The following is a 14,511-nucleotide window of genomic DNA, read 5'->3' as shown; positions in this document are numbered from 1 at the left end:
CCTTAGTATTAGCTAGACTTTGCTCCTTTTGTATAGTTAGTCCACATATTTAAGTTTCAATATTCCTATGTTTAATGTATACCTGTGTGTACCTCCCTGCCAAAGTAAATTCCTTGTTTGTGCAAACATTCATGGCAAATAAAATCCCTTCTGATTCTGAGAGACAGATAGAGAGACGAGACAGGCAGAGAGACAAACAGGTAGAGAGACAGACAGACAGACAGAGAGAGAGACAGGCAGAGAGACAGACCGACAAGTAGAGAGACAGACAGACAGACAGACAGACAGGCAGAGAGAGACTGGTAGAAAGACAGGCAAAAAGGTATAGGGACAGACAGGTAGAGAGACAGACAGGCAGGCAGAGAGACAGACAGGTACAGAGACAGACAGGCAAAGAAACAGGCAGACAGGCAGGCAGAGAGACAGGCAGGCAGGCAGAGAGACAGACAGGTACAGAGACAGACAGGCAGAGAAACAGGCAGATAGGCAGGCAGAGAGACAGGCAGGCATAGAGACAGACAGGCAGAGAGACAGACAGGCAGAGAGATAGACAGGCATAGAGACAGACAGGCAGAGAGACAGACAGGCAGAGAGACAGACAGACAGAGACAGGCAGGCAGAGAGACAGGCAGGCAGAGAGATAGACAGGCATAGAGACAGACAGGCAGAGAGACAGGCAGGCATAGAGACAGACAGGCAGAGAGACAGACAGGCAGAGAGACAGACAGGCATAGAGACAGGCAGGCAGAGACAGACAGGCAGGCAGGCATCACCATACTCTTTCCACAAGTTTGATATCAAACATTTATTTCAATATTTCTTTGGACAAGTTGAACCCTATAAACAATATGGATTACACCATGTTAAGCTCAGAATCATCCTCTTCTCTTCTCACCTAACTCTGGTTGGTCACTGCACTTATAGCCACCAATACACCAACCAATCACCACACCACTGTCTGCATGCTTTGGCCAATCACCCTCCCTCAGTTTGGTGGTATTAGCCAATCCATATATCGAAGGTCAAAGAAATCGGCCAATCTCCAGGATAAAAATGCAGCCTCTTGCCCTCTGACTTCTCGCACCAAACCAATCAAAATCTTTGATTCATGGCCAGACGTCTTAATCTGCCTTCCTCACATATAAACTCTTCTGGCACAGATACAGATTTATATACAGCACAGCCACATGGAGGATGAGGCCACACGGAGGATGAGGCCACACGGAGGATGAGCAGGCGCGTCCGCCGGTGGTCCTGGCAGCCTGGACTCACGCCCACCTGAGGCAGCCCGAGGCAGCCCGAGGCAGCTGGAGAGGCAGCCCGAGGCAGCTAGAGAGGCAGGATGCTGGACATATATGACTCACCATGCGGCAACATCACAAGCCAAAGATACAACTTAACAGGCAAGTAGGAAACTCAAAGCCGTGTTAACTTGATTGTACATCTCTTACAGACTATCCGTCAAAAATATCAATAATATCAATACATTTCCAGAAGAAAAAAATAAAATAAAAATGCAAAAAAATGGTTATTGATAGAAAAGTTTGTCATCTAACCAGTAGATATACCAAGCGGATCTATCTGCACGTCAGACTACAATCACCAGAAACACGCCAAAGCAAATGTACATGAGCATCAAAGCTCAAGTTCAAACTCAGGGATAAGGGCTTTGAAAGGTATTTAAAGGTGTTCGATTCTTATTCGATTGGCTTTCTACTTTTAAAAATGTACTTTTTTGTACTTGTTTTTTGTACTTTTTTTCACTGTAAGTCAAAGAGGATTTTTTAAAACCAAAATGTGGAAAGTAAAATGTTTTATAATCTTGAACCATATTTATTTTCAAAGGTTAACTCACTTTCACTCAGACACCCAAAATAATTCTTCTCTGCTGAAACTTTACATCTCAGCTTTCCACTCTGATGCAGCTAAGCTTTTCCCTATCGCTGTATTTTACACTTCGCTAGCTGTTACACTTTTACACTATTGCAGTACTTTACAATATTTAGTACTTTACAATCTGCAGTACTTTAAACTCAGCTAACTGGTCTACTTTCACAATCTGCAGTATTTTACACTGCTCTGCTTACACTGTGCAGTACTTGACTACCTGCTGTACTGGACAGCTGCAGTCGTCTCTTCCAGCTGGGCTGTTATCATAGGTAGTATTCCGTTCAGTACATACATATCCTCAGAATTACAGGAAACAACAAGCTATTGGCACAGTTATGAAAGGAATCTGCTTCAAAGATTCTAGTTCACGTCTGTAAAACATTCAAGGTTAATTAATACTCCCATACTTGCATACAGATAAGAATTTGATTTGTTAACGGGTTAAGAAAATGTGAATAGTAAAACTAGGACACTAGTTATTAGGTTAGGATTAGCAGTCTCGTAATATGATAGTTTATGGCACATGTAGAAATAGTGCAGCTAACAAGTTGTACTGGAGTTGTTAATAAAGTTACATTTGTATGACGGTGACTCGTATCTCCTTTAGAGACCAACTGGCCTATCACAGATAGACCATTTGTTGATTGGTCGATACAAACGGCACGTACAGATGATGATTTGTTCAGTTGCACTGTTCATCACCCGTTAAGAAACCTGAAACCTACTTATGTAAATATAGCATCGGTATGCAGCTAGAACCCATGAGTACAACACTGGATTGGCACCTCAGTTATTAGTCATATAAATATGTACAAAATAAAATATATATATAAACATTTGTCTTCACATTATATGTACGGCATGTATGAGTTAATGTCATGACAAAAATAAGCAATCTAAGTCACTTTGGTTACGTTACAAATGTCTTTTCTTACTATGGTAACCATTTGATTTACAGCCTGAATTGGAATTGAGTCAGTTGCATGGAACATTTTCGTAAATGGTTCAAATGCATTCATATTTGTTGTAACTAGAAGATAAACTTGTCCAGCTGATAGAGTTGTCAGCCTTGCTATAAGTCTGTCTTTTAAAAATACATCTGATATCAATATGACAGATCAAAATAGTTACTATATAGAGAACATAAGCTTCCACTGTCTTGTGGTATGTTGGTTAAAATGCAACACTGTAGAATGTTCAGAGCATGACAAGCAGACAGCGAATGTTACTGATAATATTCTATTTCATAACAAAATGAGCTTATTTGTGCTTTTAGCAAAGAGATGTGGTATGTGTCTGTATCAGAGAGTGACTGTACAGTATACTGGTGGATCCTGACCATTAAGGACCACAGCATGTGTGTGTGTGTGTGTGTGTGTGCGAGCTTAAGTTACTGTCCTTCAATCACAAATGCACAGACAGGAGTTTGATTGAATGAAAATAAACAAACTGGCATCTAGCCCAATGAGAACTCATCTTGTACAGGAAATGACTTGTTTTTCAGGATGTGCCCAACGCAGTCAGGTGTGTTTCAGAGTTTGTTACCCAGAAGGACTAACTGGACTGCCCAGCACATTGGTGTTCTCTAGTGCTGCAGCAGTCCTATCGGTAGATCCTGTGGTTTAACCAACCTTTTGTGTATTGGCTCACGAAGGCCATAAACCAATCAGAGCGGCTGACTGTTTTCTGTAAACCAACCAGGAGTGATGGCTGTAACCTCACACCTTATTGTCCAGCGGAAAAGTTAGGCGGTGGGGTTGAGAGCTGGCTGCTCACACCTTATTGGCTGAGTTGAAAAGTTAAGGGGCGGAAGAAGGGCTGCCTGCCCTCTTCTAATTGGACAGTACAGAAGTAAAGTGTGCAGGGCGAGGGCTGGTTGGTCACTCCTTATAGGCCAGGCCCAGCGTCTCCTTGTACATCCCCAGGGTGGGAGGCGGTGTGGGGGACGGCGAGGGGGAGGCGCGGGGGTAGTAGAGGCGGTTGGTGTTGTCGGGGCTGGGGCCTCTCTCCGGCAGCAGGATGAGGGTGCCCTTCCTCCGCAGGGTGGAGTCTCGGCTGGAAGCCACGGAGTGCGTGTCAGAGCCCGCCTCACTGCCCAGCCCCTCCACCGGAGTCACCCGGATGGTGGTGATGCTCTGCTGGTGGTGTGGGTGGTGCGGGTGCAGCGGGTGGACCACGTGAGGGTGTGAGGGGGGGTAGGGCTGGTACTGCCCCCCTCCTCCTCCTCCGTGCTCGCTGCCCGTGTCCATCCCCGCCACGCTGCGCCTGCCGTCCACCGAGCCCGGGTACCCGTCCCTCAGCGAGTCGCAGCTCTCTGAGTCGCGGTTCAGGTCGTTGAGCTCGAAGGTGGACTGTCGCAGGCTGCCGCGTTGTTCCGGAGGCTTCCAACGCCACGAGCCGCTTCCGTCCGTGCTGGGGGGCCGCACCACCGGCTTGCACTCTGGGTGAGCCTCGACCCGGACGATGCCCCCGCCTGGGGGCCCCGGGGGGCTGGGCTCCTGCTCGTTGAGCGCCCGATACCGGATGGAGCCGGTACAGCTGACGGTGCTCCCGTCCTCGGAGCCTTCCCGGTCCCGGTTGGCCAGCATGCCTTGTTGTTTGGACAGCGCCATCACCGCCATGATCCTGGGCTGCCCTCCCTGCCTGCAGGGGGCGCCTCCCTTCTCCGCCACCTTCAGCCACTTGGCCCGCACCGAGCCTCCACCCATGTTGCTGTCCTCTGATTCGTCCTCGTCCTGGTAAGGGGCGGGGTTGTGGGTCATGTGATCCGGCATCTCCTCCGGGATGTGCACCAGCTGGGAGGAGCCGGGCCGAGATTGGATGGAGACCCGCGCGCCTCCGGCCAATCCGCTGCTGCCGTTGTGTGGGAGGTGGTTGTGATTGGTCAGGGGGACGGCGCTGGCCGCCAGCTGGCGGTACTGGGCGGGGACGTGGGCCCCAGCGCGGAGCTCTGCCTCCAAGCCCATGGCGGAGGGCTCAGAGCTGCAGCGGAGTTCCATGTTCCTCTGAGGAGAGGAAGAGGAGGAGGAGGAAGATCGGCCCAGCACAACACCACTGTCCATCACCTGACACAGCAGGAAGATCACATTAGATACCCACTCTGCATGTCATTAACATGATATCACTTAGAGCATATCATGTCTAGGATTAACATATCATTAGTAATATGGTTTACTTAAAATGATTAACATCATACAATGTATATATTTGAAGGCATATAATTGACAAATATAATTTGCCTGTTCATAATTTAAAAAGCAAAATGAAAATACTGATGCTTGTTTGTGTTTGTCCCTGCGGCCCACCTGTAGTGACAGCTTCCTGTTCTCGTTCTTGGTCTTCCACTGCGAGAGCAGCTGCTTGGAGCGCTGGGAGTCCATGGAGGCGTGGATGGAGGCGTGGCGACGAGGCACACGGTGATTCTCCTCGGGGGCGGAGCCACCATGAGACCTGTGGGGGGTCAGAGGTCATGGTTTGGTCATGGTGTCTGTGTGTGTGTCTCTGTCAGTGTGTGTGTGTGTGTGTCCCACCTGGGCAGGGTGTTGCTGAAGGTGACCAGGCTGTCCTGGTTGACCAGGGGGCTGGGCGGCGTGATGACCTCCACCTCCGCACTCTGCCTCTTCAGGCCGGCCAATGAGGCCTCGCGGTGGGAGGGCACTCGTGTGAGCAGGCCCTCTGATTGGCTGGTGGAGAGGCCGTCGCTGAGGGTGCTGGGGCCCAGGTGGCGGCCGGCGGTCTGGCTCAGGTTGGGGAGGGAGGAGAGGGGGGGCTCCTGCAGGGGCGGGGCCTGCTGTCTGGAGAGATCCTCACTGGCCTGGAAGTTACCCACCGCATACAGGCCCTGCACACACACACACACACACACACACACACACACATGAACCCCAACACGAGCAACACAGTCTGCAGCGCTCTCTCTCCAGCTCTGTCCTCACACACGGACGGCTGGCAGTGGGTGTGTGTGGGCGGCCTGAGAAGTGCCTGTGTAGATGAGCTGGTGTGGTACATTATGCCAGTGTGTGTGTATGTGTGTGTGTGCTTTACATTTGTGTGCATGCATGCGTGTGTGTGCGCAGAGTGAAGAGTGTGTGGGAGTGAACCAGGAGATGCTACTAGATGTCCCGTTCACTGATACACGCCGTGTAGAATGTCAGCTGTTCTGCTATATTCCAGAATGTTCTTTGAAATGACTTGTGTTCTATGGTGTTTAGGTGCATTCTAGAATGTTGTCTATCACTACACAGACAGATAGAACATACAGATATATGGCTAGCTAGATCACCAGATAGATATAGATAGACCTTTGGGTTAATATTTAGAGATATAGGTCTATTGCTAGCTAGTGTGCATGTAGCTAGGTCACCAGGTAGAGGGCGATGCCTCCGCCCAGCAGGAAGCCACAGTAGACGTCGACGGCGTGGTTCCTGAACTGGATGATCCTGGTGAGGCCGGCCATGATGGCCACCATGATGAAGCTGAACACCAGCAGGGGCTTCAGCAGCTTGGAGGAGTCTGTCAGCGTGGCATTGAAGTACATCTGCTCACACACACACACACACACACAGGTTACAGGGGGTGTCAGTGCAGTGTATTTCAGTTCTGTAACCCCAGCCGAGGGAGTGACAGCTATAAGATGCTATAAGGGTGTCTGTGTGTGGGAGAGAAAGAGTCCAACTCCACTTACTGAGATGTAGACAGCTGCAAAGGAGGCCAGAGTAGCATGCTGAGAAGGAAAAGACTTCCTGAGAGAGAGAGAGAGAGAGAGAGAGAGAGAGAGAGAGAGAGAGAGAGAGACATGTTTTAAGTTTGACTTCTTGAGGCTACATTACGAAAGGCTTTTATTATTGGTGACCCAAGATATAGTTGTATCTTCTCTCTTCTCCCCCCCTCCCCTCTCTTCTCTCCCCCTCTCTTCTCCCCCTCCCCTCTCTTCTCTCCCCCTCTCTCTCCCCCCTCCCCTCTCTTCTCTCCCCCCTCTCTTCTCCCCCTCCCCTCCCCAGGGTATCTGGGTCCTCATGCAAATGACCTGCCAGGACAGCTTCCTGAGTGGCTGGACAGGATGAACACGGCATGAATATTAATGAGTAAACAGGAACTGACAGGCCTGGAGAAGAGCTGAACATTCTGTGATGCTAGCTGTGTGTGTGTGTGTGTGTCTGTGAATGTAAATGTCTATGTAGGTGTGGGCATGTGAGCGTCAGTGTGTGTGTTTAAGCGAGTGTGTGTGCGTGTATGTTTACGCGAGTATGTGTGTTTTAAACAAGCAAAATGTGCATGCTGAGTCACTGCAGCAGCTGCTAAACAGGACCAGAGTGTAGGTGTGCAGCTATCACAGTGTCTAGGTGTGCAGCTATCACAGTGTCTAGGTGTGCAGCTATCACAGTGTCTAGGTGTGCAGCTATCACAGTGTCTAGGTGTGCAGCTATCACAGTGTCTAGGTGTGCAGCTATCACAGTGTCTAGGTGTGCAGCTATCACAGTGTCTAGGTGTGCAGCTATCACAGTGTCTAGGTGTGTCATCTCCAGCCAACATGACCACTGCTCAACCACAGCTAAAAGCATTCCACCCTCACATAACCATGCCGACCGGCCCTGTCACAGTGTTCCACTGTGGTGTCGTTGATGAGAGAAGTGGTCGTCTGTGGAGTGGATGGTTGCCATTACCAGGTGCCTTTACCCCAGTATTTACCCCAGTATGACCCCAGTATTGACACCAGTATGACCCCAGTTGACCCCAGCTACCTGCCAGCGTTGATGAGGGCAGCGTCAGGGCCTGAGCAGACGTCATCCATGATGAAGGCGGTGTGGTCGTCACAGGTGAGGTTGAGAGTGGTCAGGTTGGGCTTGCACACGGTCAGGAAGTAAGGGGCGTGGTATCCTGTGGACAGCTGCAGCACGTCTGTGATCAGGGCCGTCACGCACAGCCCGAACACATGCACTCCTGAAGGACACACAGGACTGGTAACTGTGTGTGTGAGGGAGTGTAAGAGTGTGTGTGTGTGTGTGAGAGAGTGTGTGAGAGAGTGTAAGAGTGTGTGTGTGTGAGAGAGTGTAAGAGTGTGTGTGTGTGAGAGAGTGTGTGAGAGAGTGTGAGAGTGTGTGTGTGTGAGAGAGTGTAAGAGTGTGTGTGTGTGAGAGAGTGTGTGAGAGAGTGTGTGAGAGAGTGTAAGAGTGTGTGTGTGTGAGAGAGTGTAAGAGTGTGTGTGTGTGAGAGAGTGTGTGAGAGAGTGTCAGAGTGTGTGTGTGTGTGTGAGAGAGTGTAAGAGTGTGTGTGTGTGAGAGTGTAAGAGTGTGTGTGTGTGAGAGAGTGTAAGAGTGTGTGTGTGTGTGAGAGAGTGTAAGAGTGTGTGTGTGTGAGAGAGTGTAAGAGTGTGTGTGTGTGTATGTGTGAGAGAGTGTGTGAAAGAGTGTGTGTGAGAGAGTGTGTGAGAGAGTGTGTGAGAGAGTGTGCGTGTGTGTGCGTGTGCGTGTGTGTGTGTGTGCGTGAGAGAGTGTGTGTGTGTGTGTATGAGACCCATACCTACGAAGCGAACTGCCCTGCGTATGTATGAGTTGAAGTTGCAGCCGGCAGCGTTGATGCTGGCCTCTGTCTTCATCCCAGAGTTCCTCCTGGACAAACAGCCATACAAGATCCCTTCTCCTATCATGATCTGGAGAGGAGGGGAGACAGGAGAGGAGGTTAGACAGAACCATTCAGGAGACACCCCCTATCATGGGTAGGGGTGGAGTTCTGATAGGGGTGGAGTTCTGATAGGGGTGGAGTTCTGGTAGGGGATGGAGGGAAGATGGAAGAGAGAGGTAGGGGAGAGGCAAGCAGGTAGAGAGACACGCAGACTCGCAGAGAGAGAGAGAGACAGGCAGACAAGCAGAAAGGCAGGCAGGCGGAGAGACACACAGAGAGAGAGACAGGCAGATCAGTATAAAGCGTCTAGCTCCAGGCTAGCTAAGATAAGAGGCTCCTTACAGCCTGAATGTGAGCTTGGTGCTGATCAGCCTGTTGACCCACTAACCCACTTCTCTTCCTCTGCTGAAAAGGAAACAGAACAACAGAACCATGGTCCCATCGCCTGTGGTGGAGGAGACTCACGATAACACACAGAGAGACCACAAAGGGAGTGGAGTAGGAAGGGAGACGGAATAAAGGGAAATGACTGAGGTGAGTTAGCAGACAGAGTATAGTAAGGATGACAAGAGATATGAGTGAAGAGGATTGTGAAGGATAGAACAGAGAGGACAGAGAGTGCAAAGGTCAGGGGTACAGACTGATAAACAGACCGAATAAACAACAGGAGAGAGAGGGAGTGGACAGGCCACAGAATGATGGTAGAGGTTGACGGCCAACTCATGTAGGAGATTACAGGATCCTGACTCATTCAAGCCTGAAAACACATGAAAACTCTCTGTAACTGAGACCGCATGAATCATTCAGGCCTAAAAGCTTCAGATGTGGTCGTGAACACATTGAGCCTGGGCCCTGGGGAGTGGAGTGTGTGTGTGTTTGGAACAACTTACTGTGATTTTCTAGTTAGCTGTGGTTAGTACTGAGCCTTGAGCCAGTTAGCCATAGTTAGCTGTGGTTAGTACTGAGCCTTAAGCCAGTTAGCCATAGTTAGCTGTGGTTAGTACTGAGCCTTGAGCCAGTTAGCCATAGTTAGCTGTGGTTAGTACTGAGCCTTGAGCCAGTTAGCCATAGTTAGCTGTGGTTAGTACGGAGCCTTGAGCCAGTTAGCCATAGTTAGCTGAATTTAGCGAGCCTGCTGTGGTTAGATGGCTAGCTAGTTGGTAAGGAAGACAAATTGCTCAAACAGGTTTTTCTGAAATACGTTTTAATAGCTAATCCTGGGTAAATTCTGGAATTACATTACAAATTAACTATTATTATGCAGAGCAAAATAAACTATATTTATGAAAAGTTCATGTTTTTAAAGGTTTTACATTTTACCTCAACGCTACTTCCGTTAATTGTCTATATGCACAGGTTGACAGTGCTACATATTTTCAAAAAAATAAAATAAGCCAGGTCTAGAAATTCCAGTGATGTTACAAACATAACCAGAACAGTAGGCTGTTACCCTTAGCTATAGCACTCTTAACCTCCGATTGAGCGGCTTTTTTCACCAACCGATAACAGGTTGCCCTCACGGAAATCTCTCCCGTTCCAGATTAGAAACAGAGAAAGACATGTTGCATACATGTTGCATTACATTATTCATAGGGAACAAATATGACAGACCAAGTATTTATCTGTTAACAATAACAACAAGCTGACAATAAGATAATTGAGTATATTATAATGTAGCTAAAAATATTTTTGTTTAAACTAGCTAGCCTAGCTAATGTTACTGCTGAAATCCAACCACTAGCAGGCGTGAGTGTGTGATAGCTAGGCTAGCTACTTTTACTGTTTGAGTTAGATAAACCTTACCTTGGCAATTGTCGATGTAGCTCAAAACGTACAATGTGAAATATTTTCCCTCTTGCTTGAAGGCAGCAACATAGAATCCTATATACATCGTTATTTGTCATTGGTCAGTAATCAAGTTAGCTGTAGATGGCTAATCAGCTGTAGATGTCTATAGTTAGCTAAGCTGCAGATAGCTGTAGTAAGCTAGTTAGCTGTAGTAAGCTAGTTACCTGTGGTTAGCTGTAGTAAGCTAGTTAGCTGTGGCTAATACAGACCGTGGCTGCAGGTCCCGCGAAGGCCAGGCTGAAGAGCATGAGGAACGGGATGACTTCCTGGGCGGGGTCCACATAGGGCATGCTCAGACTGCGGTCATTGCAGCTGTAACCCGCGGTGACGGGCCGGAACACGTCGGTCCACTCCAAGAAGTAGAGACTGACCACGGAGGAGGCCAGGATAGGCAGCTGAGGAGGGGAGTTGGTGGAGAGGGGGATGGAGGAGGAGGGTGGAGAAGAGAGGAGGAGGGGGGTTGGTGGAGAGGGGGATGGAGGAGGAGGGTGGAGGAGAGAGGAGGAGGGGGGTTGGTGGAGAGGGGGGTGGAGGAGGAGGGTGGAGGAGAGAGGAGGAGGGGGGTTGGTGGAGAGGGGGATGGAGGAGGAGAGATGAGGAGGGGGGTTGGTGGAGAGGGGGATGGAGGAGGAGGAGGGTGGAGAAGAGGGTGGAGGAGAGAGGAGGAGGGGGTTGGTGGAGAGGGGGATGGAAGAGGAGGGTGGAGGAGAGAGGAGGAGGGGGTTGGTGGAGAGGGGGATGGAAGAGGAGGGTGGAGGAGAGAGGAGGGGGTTGGTGGAGTGGGAGGATGAGGGCGGTGGAGAGAGAAGGAGAGGGGGAGACTGATTAGCCATTGTTAGCTGTATATGTCGTCTCTCCTCTCCCTCACCTGTCCTCCATCCAAACCCCTCCTCCAGGTTCCCATCCTCTCCAGAACCACCAAACGAACAGATCAAACTGAACAAACACAACCAATCGACTCACCACAACCACATGTCCCCAGCTCCGGGCTCAGAGCTCACTTCAGTACCTACCTCCAGATGCTGTGCTGCCAGAGTGTTGTTGGTGTAACACAGACTGCAGTTTATCACAGAGCAGCACACATTGATATTAGACTCCACAGTACAGGAGTGGTGAAGTACCCAAGGCAGGACATCCCCCTCCATCTTCCATCCATCCACCCCATCCATTTATTTTATCCATCCATACATCAATCATTGAATATGTTGAATATCTCCCACGTGATCAATATTCATGATCCTGTAGGCACGTGACGATTTCCACAGTTCCACAATCGATGCGTGGGAGTAAACACAGTTAGGGGTAAAATGGTTGGTGCGTGTGTGTGTGTGTGTTTCTCTTCACTCTCCGACTAAACGTGTTTCGGGTTAACCCAGTCCCATGAAGCTATCAGATCAATGAAGGGAAGATCCAGCGGTATTTGTAATTAGGTCAGAGAATAAACCACATCATAAATATTCTGGTCCGCCAGTCAGTTAATTGACTACGGATGCTGTCACTTACACACATGACAACGGGAAAGCCCGTGCAGGGACCGAGAGACACTCGCTCGTTAACCTTGAATGAGTCGGTTTATTACTGAGTCTCATCATTTACTCCGAACCTAGGACGTGACCCGCATACCGACGCACCGGGAATGTCTCATTGACAACCTGTAGGCTGTGTAGGATGTGGTGCACGGTGCCATGGAAGATCGTGAAACTGCATTGTCAGTGACACCGTGTAAACATACTGCACACCGAGCACCCGTCTCTCACCCGCGCACCGACCGACAGCTGTTTTGTTGCGCATAGTTCTGTCATCGAACGATAAACAAACTCACCTACCTCTACAAAATAGAAGCAAGGTAGCAATGTGACGCTGTCTTTGGTCAGCTTTCCTTTCAACCTCTCCTTCGCCGACATGATGAGTCTCCTGTCTCTCCTTTGAGAGGGAGAAAGAGAGTTGTATTTGATTCCGGCCGTAATTTTGGCAGTTGATTCGATTACTGTGCCTATGCTGCTGGTGCGCGTTCCATCGCCAACTATCGGTCGCTCCTACTGAATGAGCGGGTTCCACCGCATCCAGTAGCCCCCGCAAAACCAAATATTACGGTGTTCTTGTTGCCAGCTGCCTAGACGGAATGGTCAGATGCAGAAGATTGTTCTCAAGGAAGGTTTATAGGCTGACACATGATCCGTAGTTTCGCTATTCCCTGGCGACGTCGAGTTAAGCGCAGGTGACAGCGTCGATGTGCAGCGGGTGCATCGAATTGATCGACTAAGTGACGTCACGTGTGTGCTAAAAACCTATTTCTTCGCACGGGCAGCGCGCATGGGTGTACGCGCACACATGAAAACACACGCTGACACACGCTCACATGTAAAGGGGTCACAAAAAGCACATGTGTGTAGTAAGAGTGCTTTGTGTTGCCATTGTACATGACTGTAGGTAAGTACAACACGACACCCGGACATCCTGTTATAGCGTCTACCCGCAGCGGCTGAGGGCAGATATGGTGTTTTCAGAGCTCAAACAAAAACGAGCGCGTGATTGTCCTGTTATGAAAAAGATGTGAACACGAGTCTCACAATGAGAGGAAAATGAGTGATCACATGATGAGAGATGATGGTGTTGCACGCACGCACACGAACACACGCATGCATTTACATTTCGTCATTTAGCAGACGCTCTTATCCAGAGCAACTTACAGTAAGTACAGGGACATTCCCTGGAAGCAAGTAGGGTGAAGTGCCTTGCCCAAGGACACAACGTTATTTGCATGGCCAGGAATCCAACCGGCAACTTTCTGATTCATAGCCAGATTCCCTAACCATTCAGCCATCTGACGCTCCATGCATACACACCTCCACAGGCTCACACACACTAACCTGCACATGCTCACCTCTATTCTCCTCAAGCTTGTACCTTCCTCCTCATCATTGGTGACGGGTGGTCTCCCTCGGTCTCTCCTGGTCTCTGCTGGTCTCCCCCGGTCCCTTCGCATCTCTCCTGGTCTCTGGTGGTCTCTCTTGGTTTCTCCAGGTCTTTCCTGGTCTCCCCTGGTGTCCTCTGGTATCTCATGGTCTCTCATGGTCTCTCTTAGAGTCTCCTGTGTCACCCGTTAAACCAAGCTTGTGTCTACCTCTATCTCCACTAAACCAGGCTGATCTCTCCTGGTCTCTCCTGATCTCTCCTGGTCTCTCCCGGTTCGATTCCTTGCTGAGTCTGTATATCCTGTCAAACCAAGTAGAGTTGGTATCTCCATACACCTCCTCTCTCCTCTAGTGCTCTCCTCTCTAATGCTGTCTCTTGCGCTGGTCTCTTTCTGACACCAGCCTAGAGAATTCCGGAAAAGCAGAATGGGGCCAGGACATCTGGGAATCTCCTCTCTGTCTCATCCTCCCATCCATCACTCCATCCCTCTCTCCTCCTGATCCATCACTCCATCCCTCTCTCCTCCCGTCCATCACTCCATCCCACTCTCCTCCCATCCATCACTCCATCCCTCTCTCCTCCCGTCCATCACTCCATCCCTCTCTCCTCCCTTCCATCACTCCATCCCTCTCTCCTCCCATCCATCACTCCATCCCTCTCTCCTCCTGATCCATCACTCCATCCCTCTCTCCTCCCATCCATCACTCCATCCCTCTCTCCTCCCACCCATCACTCCATCCCTCTCTCCTCCCACCCATCACTCCATCCCCCTCTTATTCCCTTAACACTCCATTCCTCTCTCCTCCCATCCATCACTCCATCCCTCTCTCCTCCTGATCCATCACTCCATCCCTCTCTCCTCCCATCCATCACTCCATCCCTCTCTCCTCCCACCCATCACTCCATCCCTCTCTCCTCCTGATCCATCACTCCATCCCTCTCTCCTCCCGTCCATCACTCCATCCCTCTCTCCTCCCATCCATCACTCCATCCCTCTCTCCCTCCCACCCATCACTCCATCCCTCTCTCCTCCCACCCATCACTCCATCCCTCTCTCCTCCCACCCATCACTCCATCCCTCTCTCCTCCCACCCATCACTCCATCCCTCTCTCCTCCCACCCATCACTCCATCCCTCTCTCCTCCCACCCATCACTCCATCCCTCTCTCCTCCCACCCATCACTCCATCCCTCTCTCCTCCCACCCATCACTCCATCCCTCTCTCCTCCCACCCAT

General features: G+C 49.9%; 1 protein-coding gene across 1 annotated transcript; it reads right to left on the bottom strand.

Annotated features, from left to right (window-relative positions):
* Positions 1-786: 786 nt before the first annotated feature.
* Positions 787-12,263, bottom strand: plppr4a (phospholipid phosphatase related 4a). Its single transcript, XM_084707366.1, has 9 exons — positions 12,186-12,263; positions 10,569-10,754; positions 8,410-8,539; positions 7,632-7,830; positions 6,575-6,632; positions 6,254-6,427; positions 5,421-5,731; positions 5,196-5,340; positions 787-4,955 (listed from the first exon to the last, which is right to left on the bottom strand). Exons 1-9 carry the CDS (start codon positions 12,261-12,263, stop codon positions 3,771-3,773), a joined length of 2,466 nt encoding a protein of 821 aa, XP_084563492.1. The 3' UTR covers positions 787-3,770.
* Positions 12,264-14,511: the final 2,248 nt, after the last annotated feature.

This window comes from Hypomesus nipponensis, chromosome 10 (genome assembly GCF_054491055.1).
Source record: "Hypomesus nipponensis isolate SF chromosome 10, ASM5449105v1, whole genome shotgun sequence".
NCBI lineage: Eukaryota > Metazoa > Chordata > Actinopteri > Osmeriformes > Osmeridae > Hypomesus > Hypomesus nipponensis.
Note: the sequence above shows the minus strand (reverse complement) of the source record. Positions and strands in the feature narration are given on the sequence as shown.